The 19,660-nt window shown below is 40.2% G+C and overlaps 2 protein-coding genes across 3 annotated transcripts; one reads left to right on the top strand and one right to left on the bottom strand.

Annotated features, from left to right (window-relative positions):
• Positions 1-2,713: 2,713 nt before the first annotated feature.
• Positions 2,714-15,442, top strand: zgc:64106 (uncharacterized protein LOC393348 homolog). The gene is made up of 6 exons (XM_055022125.1): positions 2,714-3,020; positions 7,370-7,609; positions 9,244-9,333; positions 9,464-9,652; positions 11,319-11,428; positions 14,870-15,442. Exons 1-6 carry the CDS (start codon positions 2,864-2,866, stop codon positions 15,047-15,049), a joined length of 966 nt encoding a protein of 321 aa, XP_054878100.1. The 5' UTR covers positions 2,714-2,863; the 3' UTR covers positions 15,050-15,442.
• Positions 15,270-18,715, bottom strand: mlnl (motilin-like). Of its 2 annotated transcripts, XM_055022140.1 has the most exons (5): positions 18,483-18,715; positions 17,803-17,933; positions 15,684-15,782; positions 15,491-15,596; positions 15,270-15,399 (listed from the first exon to the last, which is right to left on the bottom strand). In XM_055022140.1, the coding sequence occupies exons 2-5, from the start codon at positions 17,920-17,922 to the stop codon at positions 15,392-15,394; spliced, it is 333 nt and encodes a 110-aa protein (XP_054878115.1). In that variant the 5' UTR covers positions 17,923-17,933; positions 18,483-18,715; the 3' UTR covers positions 15,270-15,391. The 2 variants fall into 2 exon arrangements, with proteins under 2 accessions (XP_054878115.1, XP_054878109.1); XM_055022134.1 differs by having other exon boundaries at positions 15,270-15,596; positions 18,483-18,699.
• Between the last annotated feature and the right edge of the window lie 945 nt (positions 18,716-19,660).

Here is a 19,660-nt window from a genome sequence, read left to right as displayed (position 1 = left end):
ACTGCCATTCTTGTTGACAAGGTTACGGGAGAAATGAGGGTCAAATGTAGCGTGCTGCTAAGAGCGCTCACTCGGTCAGGTTTCTGCAAACGCAACACGACAAAGATCGTTTGTAATACAGATGTCAGAATGTAATGAAATTCCAAAAATGTGCCAATTTTGGCCTAAATTTAGACAGACTGTTTTCTAACTATGAACTTATTTAACAACGTATAAATGCCACTTATTTCTACTATAGACTAATTTACAGTATTTGAGCAAAGGGCATCATGCTTCATATAATCACTGTCACTGCACAACACAACATGTTTAAAGACAGTAGGCCATTTAGCATGAAAGAATGTTCACTTACCTTGTACAATCCAGTTTGTGGAAATGTTTTCACTAATACTCCCATGGGCCTTTTCTCCCAAGATGACTTGCATGTTCTTCAACAGAACTACACAGCCTTTCTTGATGTTGAGTCTGGTGTCAGTCCACTTTGCACAACTTTGTAAGGTGGATGGATATTCTCCTTTCCACCTATTCTAAAAGGTATCAGCAAGGTGTTGAATATGGTTCCATTGTTTTCCAAACAATTCCCCAAAGTGGAGCAGAAATAGCATCCATGTTCTGTGTTAGGTCCTTAGGTGAACAACTAACACAGCGTAGGATTGTCAGGGTTTCCAACTATCCAATATCCAGCACCACAGACAGCTCCTTAACTTATGTGTCTCCCTTGATGAGCCACTGTGGCAGCATGGCTGGTAGATGGGATTCAGAGGACGTTTCTCATTGTCTGTGAAGTTGGCTGAGGAGAGACAACTACTGACTGTTTGAACGTGTCAAGTTTTGCGTTTGTCTGTTTTCCTATCTAAAGGTTTTTTAGATAGAGGACACGACATCTTGGACTCCTTGAGCAAATACGAACAATAAACAACGGAACAGACGCGCTCCGACACTCGGACTTGGAAACCGGAGAAAAAGGACACGATAAAGCCTGAAACATTTCAGTGACTTTGCCGTAAAACCTGAGGCGAGTCTGAATGTAGAACTGTAGACAAAGTGTCTCTTTGTCTCGTTTGACAGCTAGAATGTCGACTACTCTGGATTGTGTGCGTTCTTGGTTGCTTGGTGTCTCGCTGAAACGTTCACATTCCATTTGTTCACTCATCTTTTCTGCAGCATCTTAGTACGTGAAGGTTTTCAAGAGCTTGCGAAAAGCCTTTCCATGAGACTGACATTTCATGTTTATCAGGGTGTTCTAGTCTCTCTTCTCAAATGACAGTTCTCTTAGGAATGCTTTGCCCTAACTTATTATGGGAGCAACAAAGCCTAAAGACTATTTCCTTCAAAAATATTGTGGTGGAAATGATGGAAAACAAACACACAAAACACAAAACACGCAATTCTTGTTGTGAAAAATGGGTGTGGGAGCATCATGGTGCAGGAATGCTTTTCTTCAGATGGAACCGGGAAGCTGGTCCAATCAAGGACAAGATTGTTGCAGGATTCAAGTTGGTCTGTCACATAACACTGATTTAAATTTGTGGTGGTAATGTGTCAAATTTTGAAAACATTTAAAGGATTTGAATACTTTTTTGCAAGGTATTGTAGGGACATGTTTTTGGTCAGTCTCACCAGTCCAAATATGGTTGCTGGCTGTGAAGAAAAGATGGAGGAACTCAATGACACAAAATAATAACTCTCAAACCAACAAATGACATTATGGTTATAGTTTGAATTTCTGACAGTGGAATTAAATATAAAATTTGAACTTGCTTATCTATAATCAACCCTTGTATGTCCTTAGGAAAAAAATTTCACATTTGAAATTCAGTAATCTTGCCCAAAGGCTTTGCACATTTTGTAAATTAACTTCAAGCGTACACCCAAACCAACAAATGGCTTGGAAGAAAACTAAAGTTCTGAAAAAGTACAGCCAATGACCCGAGTCGAAATCTCCCAGAACGTCTGTGGACAAGATCGCCTCACAGTTTGATTTAAAGAACCTTTTACCCATCCCGACAATGTCACAATGGAGATGCAGTTGCACACACTGATATATACAAAATGCTATCGTGCTCAATCTGATTCAGTTCAATTTGATCATATTCAGTGTGAGCTGAACTGTATGCATGGTTTGGTGTTATTGTAACCAGTCAGGCAGGGGTTTGCTCTGTTTGCCCTGCCATAAAGTCATAATCTGCCACTCATTAGGTCAAGGACAAGGTCAGCCCCAGCTTCTCCCTATATGAGCAATTTGTCTGAGGGTCAGTGCGGTTATTTTTATTTTCATCTTGTACTCAGCTAACCAAACATCCAAGCTACTACTCCTCTACGCCGACAGAACTCATTAGTGTACCCTCAACATGTGTTTCAAATCTTGCGGTGTGGCGCTAGATCCACAACAGATGTATTCTCTCTCATATTGCAATGTCATCCTTTACTTTTTTTATGTTACCATAAATGTTTGACAGTCAGGTCATATGTTTTTGTTTTTCCTCTACATTGCCTGGAAGTGTGACTTGGTTCTCACAGCTGATTAGTTTGATGTCATCCTGTCTCCCAGGACAATGGGGCCCCTGGAGTCACATTGAGCATTGTTGAAATATTAGTAACTTCCCTTGAGTTAAATATAAAGTGAAGTCATTAAAAAAAAAGGATCAGCCCCTTACAATACGCCATTGCCTCACTGAATGTCCAACCAGCATAAATCCTGACGCTGTCTGTTCATTTGGGCAGTCTTTCTCCTCCTTCTCCTCCTCCTCCTTCTCCTCCTCGTCCTTCTCCTTCTCCTCATTCAGTGCGCACGCTGCTGAGCGCGTAAGAGCCGCTGCAGCGTTCCTCCTCTTACTATCTGATAAGATCTCTGACTGGAAATATGTTTTTCACGGACATATTCTGCCATCCTCTCTGGGCTGCCTTGTCCGCACTGCTGGCTCTCGTTGTGCGCTTGCAGCGCAGAGCCGTCTGGGACCCGCAAGCCTGCCCCACGCGCCTCCGGGGGAAGACCGCCATAGTGACAGGGGCCAATACAGGTTGGTTCGCTTCTCACAGTGGCTCCTGACGCGGAGCCGCTGTGGCCACATTTACTTATCATCTCTGTGAATCTGGTAACAATGTGATTTGTTCTGTTGATAGTGTGGTTCAACAAGTGCTCACCGTGAATGTTGGATCTGTTCATCATTGCCACTTCATTTTTTTTCATTTCTCTGAGGGAATTTAAAAGCACCACATGCTGCTGAAGCCTGGCATGCGGGAGTTCAGTCAGTCAGTCGTGACTACTGACTGACTGAACTTCAGGCAGGCACTACTTCATGTGAACATTAAAAGAAACTGTAGAGCACCGAGGTAAATTATTAACAAATGTGGTTTTTATAGGTCAGTGTGGCTCCACTATGCATTGACCCACAATTGAAATTATAAATAAAATTATATTATAATATTATTAGAGGCTTGTAAATTAGTTTGCAAGTATGTTTTTTCATCAGGGTTAAATCTGGCAGTAATTAACAGGCGTAAAGATTTTGGTTCCGTCAACTGCTTCGGTCATTGCACAAAGTGTCAAACTCCAGTCCTGGAGGGCCACTGCCCTGCAACTTTTAGATGTGCCTCTGCTGCACCAGACCTGAATATAATAATCAGGTCATTAAGGCTCTGGAGAGCTGATCTACACAAGAAAGAGGTAATTAAGCCATTTCATTCCAGTGTTTTGTACCTGTGGCACATCTAAAAACCGCAGGACACTGGCCCTTGAGGACTGGAGTTTGGCACCCCGTCGGTCAGTCTGATACGCATTTTATTGAATTTTATTTCATTGTACTTAGAAAAGACAACAATGCTCTTTATCTAAACGGCTTGAGTACAGCTAGTGAAAGATAAACCACTGATGAGTGAACAGACATCAACATACAGACATAAAGGTTTCAATTTTCTCTTGGACTTCAATGTTTTTTTTTTTCATAATTCCTAAAATTAGGTTACATGCACAGATGCAGCAGTCCAAGCTGTCGCTCATTCTAAAATAATTTTGCAGACATGAAATTTGGTGTAATTTCACTGCTGAAGGTAGAACTGGGGTCAGGCTGCATAGACCTGATTAGGTCACTGCAGCGGCACTACGCTGTATTGACCTAATCAGTACTTTCTCATCTGACTGTGTTTCCACATTGAGACTCAATTACAGGCAGTTTAAAGTTACAGGTGGTATGCAGATATGAACTAAATACACTTCATACAACCTGAAATGAAATTCAGCCTTTTCAAAATGCTCTCTCTCCCCAATATTCATATAAAAGTTCAGGTTGAATGAAAACGTACTGATCCCCATCATTTGTTTGTCTTTGTAGACTTTTCACTTGGCAATTTGATTTTGCACTGGCAGATGTGGTGGAAACAGAGGGAGAAATAGTATCCGCAACACCAGTGCTGGACAATAAAACGATTTCAACAGTTTACAGAGAAACAGACAATGTAAGCAGCAATGACACATGTACAAGATGGAAAAGAGATAGCAGTAGTGTCAGTTTAGTTTCCACTGTTTCCTGGTTGTACTCAAACATATTTTCACTTTTAAATTTGTAAATCAACATATTTCTAGTTTGGAAAGCGACCATCCACAGAGTACTGGGGGAGTGAGCGTCAGAGCAAATGACCTGGGCTGATTAGCTAACTGATTTGTTTGAATGAGAGTAAACCCCAAAATGACTCAAGTTCTTGGCAAATTCTTGTTTTGTTACCACTGAAAAGACAACACAGATGACCAAAAACAGCTTAATCGTTTAAAAAATAATAATAATAAAACAGAATTAAACTTTTACTATGAATGAAGTACATTTAGAAACACTGACAGCAAGACCTTTAGCTGGAGCTGTTTCAACTTATTAAAATAAACATCATTTATGTTCATTTATCAAACTGGTATTCAATCAAGGCACTACAGATGATTTCCATATCATAATCTGCTTAATGGAGATGTTTTATATGAGGAATTGAAGGCAAATAAAAAGATGAGCTAAACTTTTACATTCTTAGTCAAATATAACCTTCTGACCTTACAAGGATTTCTTGGTTTGTTTGTTGAGTGTAGCCAAGAATGTGCTGATATATTTTAACCTTTGTAAAACTGAATCAATATGGTAGTACTGACAAAGGCATTGCACAATTTTAGAGTTCTTTACTTGAAGGGCATTTCAATCAGAGGCTAGATTAGGATGTCATGGTTCAAGCGTCTTTTTGGAAACAATGCTTTGTCCGTATGGCTAATCCACATTTTTATCTTATATCTAACTAGTGAACTCGTATCAGGTTCCACGTACTTCAAAAATGTAATTTATTTCTTATAAAGTAAAAATCACTGTTTCTTTTAACTGTCCCAGACACATAGCAACATCTGATGATCTGCAGTGTTGCTTTTCTGTTCTTTTTTTAATGCTCTTCATATTGTCCAAATGACCAATATATTGCCTGGCCCTCTAAGCAAATATACTTAAAGGTGTTAATATTACAGTTCATCCACAAAGCACGTGGCTGAAAATTCAGCCTTCTCCCTCTTTGCAGGCTTTGGGCTGCGTTGCGCACATCACAAAGCTGATGCAGGAGTCTTATCCAGCCACTGATCTAAATAAACATTTGGCTGTTTGCCTCTTGGGTAAAGTCCTGTAATCAAAGACAGACCACAAGCACAGGAAGATTAAAAGAGAAAAATTTGTAGGGTTTTTCAAGGCCAGTCTCACTGTGTTAGAGCAGATTGGATTTAAGATTGGGGGGGCAATGAACAGGCCAATACAGTGCCTTGGAAATGTATGACTTTGCAACATTTTGTCCAGATACGACCACACATTTCAATTGTACTTTAGGAGATGTTGAGATAGACCAACAGAAAGTAGTGCAATACTGCAAAGTGGAAACAACCAGAAACAGGGTTTCAGATTATTATTCGGCCCCCAGACAATACTTTGTTTGAAACACACACACAAACACACACACATTGTTTCTACAAATAGTGTCACAAGTCTTTTGGAGCATGACTTTGTCAGCAATAATTAAATGTTTTGTAAACGCTTTGCAAATTAGCCTGAGCTTTTTGAGACTGGATAGAGGAGTGTCTGTGAAAATCAATTTCCAATTGTTGTCTCGGGTATTCAACTGGCTTTAGGTTAAGTCTTTAACTGGGCCATTAAAACATATGGCTATGCTTTGTTCCACATTGTTTCACGGTAGGCCTGAAAGGTGAGCCTCTGCTCACAACCACTCATAACGCCTTTAAACCAGTGGGACACATGGTGCTGCGAAATATTCATTTGGGAATATGTACTTTTTTCAGTTTGAATACTTAAAATGCAGAGAAATGTGTGATTATTAGTTTGTCTGGCTACCAACCGTTAGAACCAATGCAAATACAAATCCTGCTGTTTTCAGAAAGCGCATGCATTGGGTGGCCAGTCATTGTCAGCTCCAGCGTCTGTCGGTATGGTCAGCTCCATCCATATTCCTACCAAACATGACCCCCGTCAGCGTTCATGCTGGGAAAAGAATCCTCAAAGCCTGACTCTGTTATTAGTTTCAACTCTGTGTTTCCGTTCCAGGTATCTATGTCTAAATATTTTTGCCTCATTTTGACTGGGACTCCCTAGAGATAACTTGTATAACTGGAATAGTGTTGGCTCGCTGAAATACTGGTCTTGTCTCGCCAAAGCGCCTTCTTTCAAAGTTTTTCTTTCCTTTGTATGGAACGTAGCAACTTCAAAGTGACTTCTTATGTCTTCTTATGTCTTCTTCCATTGAACCTGTTCTTCTTGCCACTCTAGAGGCCAAATCGGTGGAGATCACAGCTAACTGCTGTCCTGTTGGTAGATCATCCAACAGGAGTTATTGATTTCCACAGCTCTGCCAGAGAAATTATGGGCTTCATGTTCTGATGCATGGTCATGTCTTTTTGTTTTTTCATTTTATAAAGATGGGGGTGAGATGTTCAGAGCTTGGGATACTGATTTAGCCCAACACTGCTTTACACAACTTTCTCCCATCTCGTCATGTTCCTCTGTCTTCATGTTGCTGTTTGTTCACAATTGTTCTCCAACTTAAAAGCCCTTCACAGAAACACAAAAAGGACTATTTTCTGCTCTACTAACAATGTGACTGTAAAATGAAGACAAATCTACAAACAGTGGATTGTTTTCCTTTAACTTCACGGTATTTGTTCAATTTTGTCATGTAGATTTCTTGAATGCTTTTTTTTTTTGCAGTAATGAGGTTTTTCTACCTACAACAAACTCAAATATGTTTTTAGAAAGTGGCTTATTTGTTGTTTTTCATCATCTGACCTTTATGTCACTGTGACAGGTTAAATGTGTCTGTGTTCTTCTTGTTTTCTTTGCTCGGACAGGCATTGGGAAGTTCATCGCCTTGGACTTTGCACGGCGTGGGGCGCGGGTAATCCTAGCATGCCGAAGCGAGTCCCGTGGCACGGCCGCCCTGAATGAAATCAAGCAGACTACAGGAAACGCAGACGTCCACCTGCGCATTGTGGACCTCTCATCTATGGACTCGGTCAGAGCGTTCGCAAAGAGGATTCTCGAGGAGGAGAAAGCGCTGCACATACTCGTGAACAATGCGGCCGTATCAGGTGACACAAATGTAGAAATGAAAATGGCTGCCACTGCACGAGCGAAGCCCGTGTTTACTCCTGTCGGGCTCCACAATCCCAGCCCAGCAGCAGACTTTAACATTTGTAAATGTGGACCCAGAACCAACCCTCAGCAAAAGCAAGCCAGACTCTGCTTCACATGAGTTAGGCTTGTCTGTAAAGCAAAGAGTTGAGGACTAACTGGAACATGAACTCCCCCAGCCCCCCAAAGAGCCTCTTGCTTGTTAAGTACCATCTGTTAGGCATATGAAAGCAAAAAATAGGCAAAGGCATTCCAAAAAAGGAGAAAGCCTGACCCTCACTTTTTTGGGGATTAAATGAATCACTCTGTGACAGCTATTTGGCGTTGCAGAGTAACAGATACATTTTTTGTCCAGTTAACAAGTGATGAAGAGCGACTAAAGTAGCTCTCTGTGTTGCGACCTTGTGATGAGCGGCAGAGTTTAATGTTTTTCTTTTTCTCTACTGCATTCAGTTTGGCATTTTCTTACTGAATGACGAGCTGTGATCGAGGCCCGGGTTTGGAAATGTTTATTGGCCACTGCAGGAAATTCCACTGAAATTTATATTCAGTGTTAACAGAGGTTAAAAACAGAAAGACCACCAAACACACACACTCACACACAACACATAATGATCAAATCAAGCAATACGACAGACTAGGCGAGTAATGACAGTAATTACAGTAAATCCATTAGTTAGACAGGATTATGATGCAGTTATGATTCGATTATCATGGAAACACTGACTGTATATGTTTTAATGAGAAAGTCAGCATGCTTAAATAAAATGCTGACTTATTCTGAAGTTGGGGCCATGCATAAACATAATGTTAGCGTCTTGGGTTGTTTTGGTGTTTTGATTGTCATTATGTTCCTTGGTTTTGCATTTTGATTACATCAGTCATGTTTCTACTCTAAAGGTTTTGGTTTATTATGTTTATTTATTCCTTATGTCTAGTCATATGTTACTCATCTTAGCCGGAAATGTTCTATTTCCCCTGTTGTGTGCTCTCCATCACCCCTTGTGCCATTTTTTCCCCCTCTCTCTCCTCAGCCTGTAGCCTGTTAGCCAATCAGCCTGGTCTGTTTAAATGTTCACACTACCAGTATTTATTCACCTCTCTCTGTATCTTAATTCCTTCTTTCCTGAGGCTTCTCAGTTCTCCCTATTGGCTTTTGGTTCCTGCTTTTTGTGTTTTTGTTTTACTCTGGCTCCCTGTGCTCCCTGTGATTTTTTTGAAATCTTGTCCATTGTTTTTCAGTAAACCTTCTTCATTCACTTGACGCCTCTGTCTTTCTGCATTTGAGTCTTAAATCACCTCCACCAGCAACAAGAACATAACACATAAACAACAAGATAAAATAATAAGTTGTAAATAGCAGTATTTCTAAAATATGTAGCTAAAATATGTTTTCACAATTAATAATAACAAATATATGAAATATAAACAAACTCAAGTAAAACTGACTAAAACGGAACTAAAAAATGCAATTTTTCAGGGATGATGAATATGATGGATTTGTCTTAAAACAGTATGATGTAATAAATGTATGAGTAAAACTTGATTTTTTTTTTTCCCCTTTACTTATCTTTACATTTGTTGACGGCAGGTTTGCCCAGACAGATGACCAAAGACGGGTTTGAGGCTTCCTTTGCCACCAACCATTTAGGACCATTTCTGCTCACGAATCTGCTACTGGGTAAGGCCTGCGTGTTTTCTCTGTAACAACATCATGGACACCGACTAATATTACACGGTTCATTTCCAGTGATTTTGATCTCTCTTACATCATCCGAAACCTCTGCGTGTTCTGCGTCTTTGCTCTCCAGACCTCATAAAGCGCTCGGCTCCGGCACGTATTGTCACCGTCAGTTCGGTGAACCACAAGAGGGGTAAAGTGGACTTCTCTCACTTTCACGGCCAGAACCTCGTGTACCACATGGATCAAGTCTACAATCACACCAAGCTGCATAACATCGTCTGCACCAATGAGCTGGCAAGAAGGTTACAGGGCACAGGTAGGGCAAAGTCCAATAAGAAGTTTGATGACAACGTTACTAGCAGCGACACACCAATCCAATTTTCTCACATACTGATGCAGATATCGGAGGATCGGTATCGGCCAACACCGATCCGATACAGAAAAACAGCACTGAATTCACTCAGAATATTTCTTTTTTTTAAAACGCGCTGATAAATGCAGCACTACAACACACTTAAAAATACTGATAGCTTCCCAAGATGCTAAGCTAATGGTCAGTCAGTGCAGATAGGACAAAAACAGTCAACGTAAAATGCATAAATAACAAAAAACAACAAGAGGTTGACTACCTTGATCAAACATGAAAATGAAAACTTTCTTTCAAATGGTTCAGAAAGCGCAATTGGAAATTCTTAATATAATGTAACAATTCATAGAGCTACACTGCATCGATCTGCCTTTGAACTTTGTCACCAATATCCAATTTAGAGCCTTTTTTCAGTATCTGATCGGTGCATCTCTACTTGCTACTAATTTACTTGGAAATACAGAAAATTCTGGGTTAATACTTGAGCCAGAAACCACAATCTCAGTGTTTTACATTTAAAAATTGACAGACATATTGTGGGATTAACTCTAAAGATTTTCTCGCTTTCCTTTTCCTGCTTGCTCAAAATTGGCTGAGATTATGGAGGAGGTTAGACTGCCAAACGTGGCCTCCTCCCTCACCTGAGATGAATCCTATGGAGAACTTTCCGGCCCTTCTTAAACAGCAGGGAAGGAAAACAGTGCAGCTCTCTCCAAACAGCATCTGGCAGGTCTCGGTTGCTACTAAACAAAACCCGTCAACAAATCAAGAAGCTCACTCCAGGAAGCGAAGGCGTGCAACTGTGTTTGGAAACGCTTTTCAGTTGTTTATTGTTCTCGCTTTAACATGAAGAAGTTGCATTTTCTTAGGTGCATATTCAGACTGGACACTAATAATAGTCGTTGATGAAGAAGGAGTTCAGTGAGCAAGAAGAGAAGAGTGATGGCTTAGTGCCATGTGGATACCTAAGATAAACAAAGTTAGAGAAAAAAAACATAATTTTGGCCAGTAGTTTTTGTGCGTGTCAGAGCAAAAATCTTGAATATTGGGGTAATTCCAGGGTGAATGTACTGCACACTCACCGCCCCAATGAATTCTGAATTTATTAAGAAATGGATCAGCCCAATTCTCAGTACCTTCATATTTTTGCTAATTTCCTGGTGTCTCATCACAAGCTGAGTGTTTTTTAATCAAACTTCTAGTAGCAGTGCAAACAAAGAATGTTTGGGAGGCTATTCCAGGGAACCAACTGTTTTAAATTAGCTCTACCATTTCACAAGAAGCGCACACTGAGTAGTATAGTCAGTCAGAAGTAGATGTATGACTAACAACAACTGTCATTTCTCTACAACTTGCTAAATGACTATTTAAGTAAACGTTCACATTGTTGTGGCTATTTGTTAAGCTTGCATATTTAATGTTGCAAGGAAATTCACAAGGACTTCAGACTGGTGTGGGCTATTTCTGTTCTCTGCATCTGTTAATCCCCAAAAGAAGAATTGTTCGTTTTTAACAACCAAAAATGAATGTATCCTTGTCAGCTCTTACCTTATTACACATTTGAAGTGGTCCAAGTGACCTTTTTTTAAAAATGTTTTCTCTTATGACCCGACAGGTGTCACGGCCAACTCCGTCCACCCCGGTGTTGTCATGACGGAGGTGATGCGACACTATCCATTCTGGCTCCGTTACCCTTTTAACCTCATCGGTTTTTTCTTTTTTAAGGTAAGAGTGATGTTTACTACTTCCATGCACAGTAACTCGCGCAAAAGTTTTAAAAAACATTGAATCGCTTGCCTATTGCTCAAGTCTCGTCCTGTTACGCCAGGGTCTCGTAATCTGAGACACATGTCTGGTTTAGTGCATGTGCAAAGATGGAGTCAATCCAAAACACATACATGACATGAAAAGCATGGAGTTCCATTTTTGAAATATGTCCCGTTGTAATGACATCCAGATCACATCTTAAAAAGCGCGCACACATTTATTTGAGCATATTTTGTGTCTTACAAAGATTTCGAAATCGTTGTGAAGATACGGTCGGCGTCTGCAAAACTCGTAAAGCGAAGGTCGCACACGGGATATCTGGAACGAATCAAGTTCAAGGGCAGCAGCCAATAATCAGAGAGCGCGAAGCAGAACTTTGACCAGCTGTAAAATTGCGCAACTGATGGATGGATGATGTTTGCACAAAGGAAACTTAGCAGAAAAGTAGAAACAGGCAGGAAGAGAAGTGGAGAACATGAAGAGTGTAAATAAATGGGCTATTTACTCTAAGGTTATCCGCAGAGCAACCAGAACAGACTTTCTTAAGAAATCAATTCAGCTTCGTAAAAGTCTATGAGACCCACTGAATAATCCCTCTTCAAAGAAGCCAGACTGTGTCATCCTTTACAACTCCTGCTGTTGTAAATGACTTTAGAGAAATCTCTGACCAAAGGGGAAGAAACTGTGAAGAAAAAAAAGTGATTTCTTCCAATTTGTTTTTGTTAATTTAACAATTTAGATACAAAATTAAGACTTTTTTTAGCTTTAAAATTCATAGGTGAAATATCTCATTTACTCTTTGTTTTGTAGTTCTTTCAGTTTCTCCAATTTTTTTAAAGTTACAACTTCAGAGTATATACTTTTTAAAAGAAATAAAAATAAATCTGACATTTTTATTCCCTGAATTTTACTCCACGCCTCTCATCTGTGTTATTTTTGCAGCTTTAAAACTTTCACATCTTTTTCTCTCGCCTCACAGTTTCCCACGAGCTCCTGGTAGCCCGCAGCGTAAACCCCAATGCTTGGACAGTTTAGCGGCAGACAAAAACCTGCACCTGGTTTTAATTTTTTCCAGATGGACATGAACTGGATAACTCAAGGAGAAAGTGTACAAAAAAGAAAACCCAACAAAATAACACTTGATCCCATCAGCATTAGTGGCATCTGACAACCAAAACACGCAACCCGGATTTTCTCAGCTGTAACGAAGGAAGTTTAGTCACAATATTTTTAAAGAAGCCTCATAATATGAGCTACAGCATGGACTTTCACCAAGCTGGGTTGGAAATAAACATTTCTTTACTGTGTTCAAGGTTTTCTTCTAAATTACGAGGCGCTAACAGAAGACTTGCAACATCATCTGCTCCCTCTTAGTATTTTTGCTCATCGTATTTTTTCTCTAACCCATATTGTAAAAACTGTAAATCTAATTTTGAAATGTAGATACATCCTTAGTTTTCTTTTTTTTTTTTTTTTTGTCTGCTTTCTATTTTTATGAGTTATGCATGAAACAGAAAGCAGTGATTATTTGGTGTTTAGTCGGGGTTTAAATCAAAAATAATTTGAAGCTGTCCTCTTCTCTCGTGGGCTCAGCATCTCAAAGGAAGAGTTTTGACTCTTGTTTACAGAACTGCTCCAGTCACTTCACAGTGGTTTGCCTCTGGGCGTGAGTTGAACTTCATTTGGCTCGTTGCTTTCTTTGTGAGCAGGTCTGTTGTACATTAGCGAATCAGTTCAGGGTTTCCTGCTTGGTGGCAAGAATAACTCCATCTTCAGATGTTTTTGCTTTTGGAATGCTTTGATTCGCTCATCTCTGCAGAGGGGGAAAAAAAGGTCATTTCTCATGTAACGCATGTGATTCTCGTATTGGTCCTCATTAACTATAAATCCTGAAAAAGAAAAAAAAAAACTTCATTAAACCTGCAAAGAGCTTTTCTGCGATTATAAAAAATTCTTCCTCGCTAAAATGCTATTCGAGGTTTTACATTTTATTATTGGAATCATCTTTGACATGCTACCTTTTAACAAAATGCGCTAAAGATTACTTTTACTTTAAGAAGTGTCTGTATCAGTTTCATTTGAAAATGAACTTGACACAATAAAAATAATTTTACTTAAAAGCTGAGAGGGGTATGTTATGCGTGATTTTGGGCCTAAAGCTAAGTGTGGAAGAAATGGATCAGTACAAATCTAAGAAGATATCAATTTTATCTATGAAGAATAAATGCTATTATCACAATTATTTCATAGCAAAGATATAAGAAATGTTTTATTTAACATTTCAGGCAGCAGATCTATAATTGTGATTCATTTTTTCCACCCAGTAAGATTTACACAAAGCAAGAGATGTTTTTTTTTTTTTTTATGTTTTTTGTTTGTTTGTTTTAGCAACAGTTTTAAAAAAAAGGATGTTTAGACTTGGGTTTAAAAATGCAAAAAAAAAAAAAAAAAAAAACATGAATTCAAAGCAGTAATATTGAATAAAGTAATTCTTTGGTGGATCTGGATGTACTCTAGGGATCAGTGTGAAGCTGCAAAAGGAAATTGCCTTTTTTCCCCCTCTACTCTAAAGGCTGATGGTTGGAACTATTCATAAAGTCACAAAGTGGGTTGACAAAAAGTCTACTTCTGTATGAAGAGACGTTAGCCACCATCATATTTTACTGCAGGTCACTTGCAGGTAGAGAATGGTTTTAGTTTTGTTTCCTCCAAGCCTTTCACAAGTTTTCTTTATTTTATTATTATTGTTATTGTTATTATTTGTTTGTTTTGCCCAGACATATGAGACTGACCAGTCTCAGGCAGGTTCTTCGCTTCAGTTTTACAGCACTGTATGTAATGTACCCTTATTTTCTTCAATTACCGGGAACTGCCTTTTCATGTTGCGTAATGTCCCTTAAAACCTTTGCAGATAGCAAATGCCAGGGAAATTTATCCAGAGGAGCTTAACTTTAGTTCTGGTTCATCGGATGGGAAACTCAAGAAGACTGAAAGCTGAAACCGACTGTATTCCAGCAAAGTATTAGTGTAATAAGACCACACACTTGTGCTACCAGGTTATTATGTTCCTTTCTTAGTTTTTCTTTACCTTACAAAAAAAATTTTTTTTAAGGGTTTCAAAAGCTTGGAGAGCCACTAATTTTTAAGGTAGTTTTTACAGCACTGAGGAATCACTCAGTTGTCTGAGAACACAGCCATCCAATCTGAGATCATCCTATTTATCTGTTCAACAAGCTAAACCTCCTGCTCCTCGGTCTGTCGAATTGCAACATGGCGAAAATTTCACACCTAGCTCCACATTCACACCTGTGGCTCCTCAGAAGTCTACCTGCCCTGAGGGTTTGGGGGAGATTATTTGCTGCACACATAACTCTCTTCCTTCATTGTCTCCCTCCACAGTCACCAGAAGAGGGCGCTGTCAGCCCGATCTACTGCGCAGTGTCCGAGGAGCTGGAAGGGGTGACCGGGAAGTACTTTGACAGCGACTGCTCCCTGGTGCTTCCTGCGCCTTTAGCTCGAGACGCCGCGCTCGCCGTCAAGGACTTTGACTTCTGCGAGAAGCTGACCTCGAAGCTCTAAAGCAGCAGCCTGACCGGGACTGAAAGCCAGACAAACTAAAAGTGAACTTTTTTGTTTTCCATCAGTTTGTCCACCACTTCCTGCCAAATGAACCGCCATGTTTGTTTTATTGAGACGTTAAGTGGCCCAGGTTTTCCACGAGGTCACCTTCTCGTGCCGTGACACCTTTTGGCACATTTTTAAAACACATCTCTCAAGAATGACTCCAGAACCTCTAAGGCACGATACAATCACTTCCCTTTATTCTTTTGATTCATTTAGACACAATGAAACATCGACAGCATTCAGTGCTTTCCTTGACAATTTACACGACTTTTCCTCCCTGCGGCGCCCGAGGCCTCGCTATTTGTCTGCAGAGACACGGATGTAAGAGAGGAAAGGTGGTCACACACACACACACACTTTTCTAAATCGAGGACAATTCAAGATGGCGCCAGTCACCTCTCCGACTCTGCTCCACTATTTCATGGATGATCTCCTCGAGCACCGGGGCCACGTGATCCACCTGTCTGGGTAAAAGGCGGGCAGCTACCTCCAACTTCTCGTCCTGGAAACGACGCACACACACAAAGCGTTAGAAAATAACTGACGTTGGTCACACGGACTTTGAGGATGAGGCGGGCCGCGTGCTCACAGGAAGTCCGTCGTGTTCCATCAGAGGGGCGTGCTGGACGGTGACCTCTTCCAACTGGCCGTTCTCTGACCGAGTCTCCATGTCTTTCTTACCGTTCTGCTGCTGACGCACAAGTGCACACAAAAATAATAATAAATAAAACAAATGAAGATTAAAAGTGGTGTTGGAATAAAAAAAAAAGAGAGAGTGAAATCTTAATTTGTTTTACGAATAAATTCTTCACTTTGTTTATTTAGTTAACCAAACAGTTAAAAATACAAGTTCCAAGTGGGACACATATTTGTACCAAGGTTTTAAAACCAATAGATGTTTCCTTTCAAATAAAAGGTCACCCGACGACATCAAATCGGCTGCAACACAGCTAATAAGAGTTTGTCTTGGTAGTTGAACACAAATTCTTAAGAATCCTGCTCACACCCCAGGTGTAGCAGAAACGTTACTTTCCACATTTTGAACACACTGACTCCATTCTGAGGCCTGGTGGTGGCAGCATCATCCTGTGGGGATACTTTTCTTACAGCGTAAACAGAGATGCTTGTTAGATGGAGCAAAAAAGTTAGTTTATTTTTTAAAATAAATAACTGTGAGAGGTTGAAGTACATATCTGACTGAGGCAGAGGTTCACCTTCCAGGCTGACAAAATATCTTCATGTGTTAGAATAGCCTAGTCAAAGTTCAGAGCATGGACATCCACAGATAGACACTAAGAGGTTGCTAAAGCACCTGATTTTTTTTACTTCAAAAAAAGTGCCCTTCTGAATTTTTGTTGGGTTTTTTTTTCTGCAGTGTATACAGAAACAAAAACGTGTTTTTACGCCGGGCTGAACCAGAATTTTAACGTATCAATACAAATTTTACCGTATTCAAAAGTTCTGGCAACTACTGCTGTCTGTATTTCACTATAAGTTAAAGTTTTTTTTCGTTTTTTTTTTTTTTTACAGTGTAGAATATTAAAAATTAGCTTAAAGCCAATATTACCAATGTCACATGCAAACCCTCACACACAAATAGATGCTACGCCAATGTGTATCAATTACTTAAAGAAAAATATTAATTCAAATGTGTCTTGTAGTCATGACATTTGTTAAAATGGTCCTTGATGAATTCTGCTTGCCCTCATGTCTTATTTTACTGCAAATACAGGAAACAAGTCACCTCTGTCTCACAATACACGACTAAGGCAAAATGAGCTGGGTAACATCATAATTTTGACACTACAAAAATAGCTTTCATCAAGCTGTGTTCAGTTAAAGTGGGCTGCGTTGATTAAGTCGGATTGTCTATGCGTAAAGATGATGATGATGATGATGATGATGATGTGATCATCAGCAGAAAAATCTTTTCAACAGCACTCAGGGCTTGTGGTTAATCTCACTAATCCTCATTCTCTAAGAATAATATCTGCCAGCACCTGCCCTCCCAAAATGTCTGGGAGGTACCAATGGTTCAGAACTAAATCCATTTGAGAAGTGACAGCTACTTTCACACACTCTTTCACACACTGCACTCTATGTTAGAGTGCAGTTGACACTAAATACATCTTGTAATAACTCTGTGTGCTATTCAATGATGCCGTGTTTGTTATTGTCCACATGTTGTCTGTTGTTGTGGTTTCTCGGTTCGGTTCTGCTTTTTTCCCTCTGTAGAAACAGACGGGGTTGTTCTCTGGTTTTCTCTCTATCTATCCTCTCCACTATTCTTGCCTCTTTTTAACACTCAATTTTTTTCTGCCACATTTCTCCATGTCTGTTTCATCTTTTTTTTTCATCCATTACATTTGGAATAAACCAAAAACAATTTCTGGGAAAGTTTTTGTTTTCCTGTTACTTTTTCTTTTGAACTACTTTGTATATGTTTGTACTGTCTGTCGCTTCTTTCTCTACATTTGCAATAAGAGTAAATCAGTTTACAAAATGGCACTGGATAACATATAAACAGAAAGAAATGAGTGGCGTGTGGGAAAAAGAAAGTGTTACATTAAATCCCTTGAAAATGTTCTGTTTCGAACCTAAATGTACACATTTCCAGACCATTTTGTCAGAAATTGTAGCAGTCAGTAGCTTTTATAAAAAAAGCTACTGACTGACGTTCTGTAATCAGTTTGACCCGAGCTGAGTACCTTCATCTTCAATATCTCCTTGGGACTGAAGAAGGTGATGTGTCCCTCTGTCCTCTCCACCACCAGAGCCAGGAGGCACACCAGCACCACGCAACCCGCCACCGCTCCACGCATGCTCATCCTCCTCTCGCCTGCACACATGTACACGCGCACACCTTTATGCTGCGCATCGATTCGCTCGTTGGCGCACAGCGCATCGCCAGGGACTGACAAAAGAGCCGGAGCCCGGGTGGCCCCTGGAGGGGGAGGGTGCCAGCCAGGCTGCAAGCAGAACTTGGTGAGTGCTTGAGAGAACGATGTGACAGCAAAAGCAGGTCAGCAATTGACAAGAGGTGCAAGGAAAACTAAAACTGATAAAAGCAGGGAGAAGGACGCAAGAGGATCCCCCTGCTTATGTAAGGGAAACGTTGGCCGACAGATAAAGGAGATAAAAGGCAGGGAGAGCGGACAGAGATGAGAAGGTCTTTCTGTGGGGGCAGAACAACAAATGGCTCAGCAGATAAGACGGACAAGAAGCAGAAGGGAGTAACGGATACTCACAACAGCGACGGAGATATCTGCACTGAACATGAGCGGACGAGAAGGGGCCAAAGAGCAAAAGAGCCAGGTGTCAGAAGAAAGGAGCGTGAGGGGAAGCCCTTAGAGAGAGAGGGAAGCAGAGGAAGCCATAAGTTACTCACGTGCCGTGTCAAACTTGGTCAGTTGTTTGGGGAAGTGTTGGTTAAGATGAGCAGGGCTCCACCAGTCTGAGCCTCAACCTGTCCCGGTCAGCCTTTATATCCAGACTTCTCCAGATCCCAAACGCTTTGCTGCTGTCCTCCCTCACATCCGCTCCTCAACGAGCTTCTTCAAGGACTCTCCTCCTGGCTCCTGGAAACACAGACATTGCTCGAGGATCTGGCTTTTTGTTTTATTAGGGTAATAACTTCACCGGGCTGTTTGTCAGAATGACAAATCAGCACATGGATATTATCAGCACGGGCTTAAGATTGGTTTACGTCCCTCTCCACTGTGCATTATTTCACTTGAAACACACAAACAAGTTCAAGATTTCTCAAATTCATTTATTATCGCTTGTCCATTACATCAATGAACCACATACTAATGTGTCTTACAGTTTCTTTTGGGTCAAATAGCTGAAAGAAATTGAAAGCCACGGGACAATCTGTCCAAGGAGGTCAGTCATAAATTATCTTCTCCAAGTTATTATCAGACACCGAGTGGCATTTATAACCCTCCTGCACCCGGTGCTTGCGCACATACAGACCCCGGTATATCCGTTGCTGGGGAGTTTCAGGACTCTGGAGAGCTTTATTGATGTTTTCCGAAATATGATACTCGACTGTTTTCCTGCATGGCTGCAAAATGGTACTGAGGGTCTGCAGGAAGGAGGAACGTCCAGTTGAAAATAGTTTTGTTGTTGCATTTGGCGAGTCAAGAGCACAGCTTTATGCGTCTTCTTTTGTTCTTTTTATGACGGCGGCAACAGGACTGAGAAATCATTGTGACATTCCTGCATCTCTCGGCATCAGAATTTTGTGTTATTTTGTGTTTATTTGTGTTTTCCTGACAGTATTTTTTCATTTTGAATTAATTTCAAATTTGTAAACATTTGAAAATATTGTTAAATTCAGTTACTGTGAGCAGTTTGGCCCTGATGCCCTGAAGAAACCTATTTCAAAATGGATGTTTTTTCAGGAGGACAATTTGTGTTGTACCTTTTTTTTATTAACAGTTTTATTGTTATCATAATAAATAAAACCTTATATGTTGTGATAAGATTTTAAGATCATATCGTCCATCACTTCTGCCAGATGTAAAAAAGTTCCAGAAACTCAGCAGAAATGATTAGCTGGAG

This window comes from Poeciliopsis prolifica, unplaced genomic scaffold (genome assembly GCF_027474105.1).
Source record: "Poeciliopsis prolifica strain line A6 unplaced genomic scaffold, Auburn_PproV2 SCAFFOLD003, whole genome shotgun sequence".
Classification (NCBI taxonomy): domain Eukaryota; kingdom Metazoa; phylum Chordata; class Actinopteri; order Cyprinodontiformes; family Poeciliidae; genus Poeciliopsis; species Poeciliopsis prolifica.
Note: the sequence above shows the minus strand (reverse complement) of the source record. Positions and strands in the feature narration are given on the sequence as shown.

Excerpts from the sequence above, each read along its gene's own strand:
- mlnl (XM_055022134.1), bottom strand. The coding sequence starts at position 17,922 with ATGAGCATGCGTGGAGCGGTGGCGGGTTGCGTGGTGCTGGTGTGCCTC. Across the intron at positions 15,783-17,802 it reads AGGAGATATTGAAGATGAAG|CAGAACGGTAAGAAAGACAT; the intron begins GTACTCAGCTCG and ends GTGCGTCAGCAG. Across the intron at positions 15,597-15,683 it reads TGGAACACGACGGACTTCCT|GACGAGAAGTTGGAGGTAGC; the intron begins GTGAGCACGCGG and ends CGTCGTTTCCAG.
- zgc:64106 (XM_055022125.1), top strand. The coding sequence starts at position 2,864 with ATGTTTTTCACGGACATATTCTGCCATCCTCTCTGGGCTGCCTTGTCC. Across the intron at positions 7,610-9,243 it reads GAACAATGCGGCCGTATCAG|GTTTGCCCAGACAGATGACC; the intron begins GTGACACAAATG and ends TGTTGACGGCAG. Across the intron at positions 9,334-9,463 it reads GCTCACGAATCTGCTACTGG|ACCTCATAAAGCGCTCGGCT; the intron begins GTAAGGCCTGCG and ends TTTGCTCTCCAG.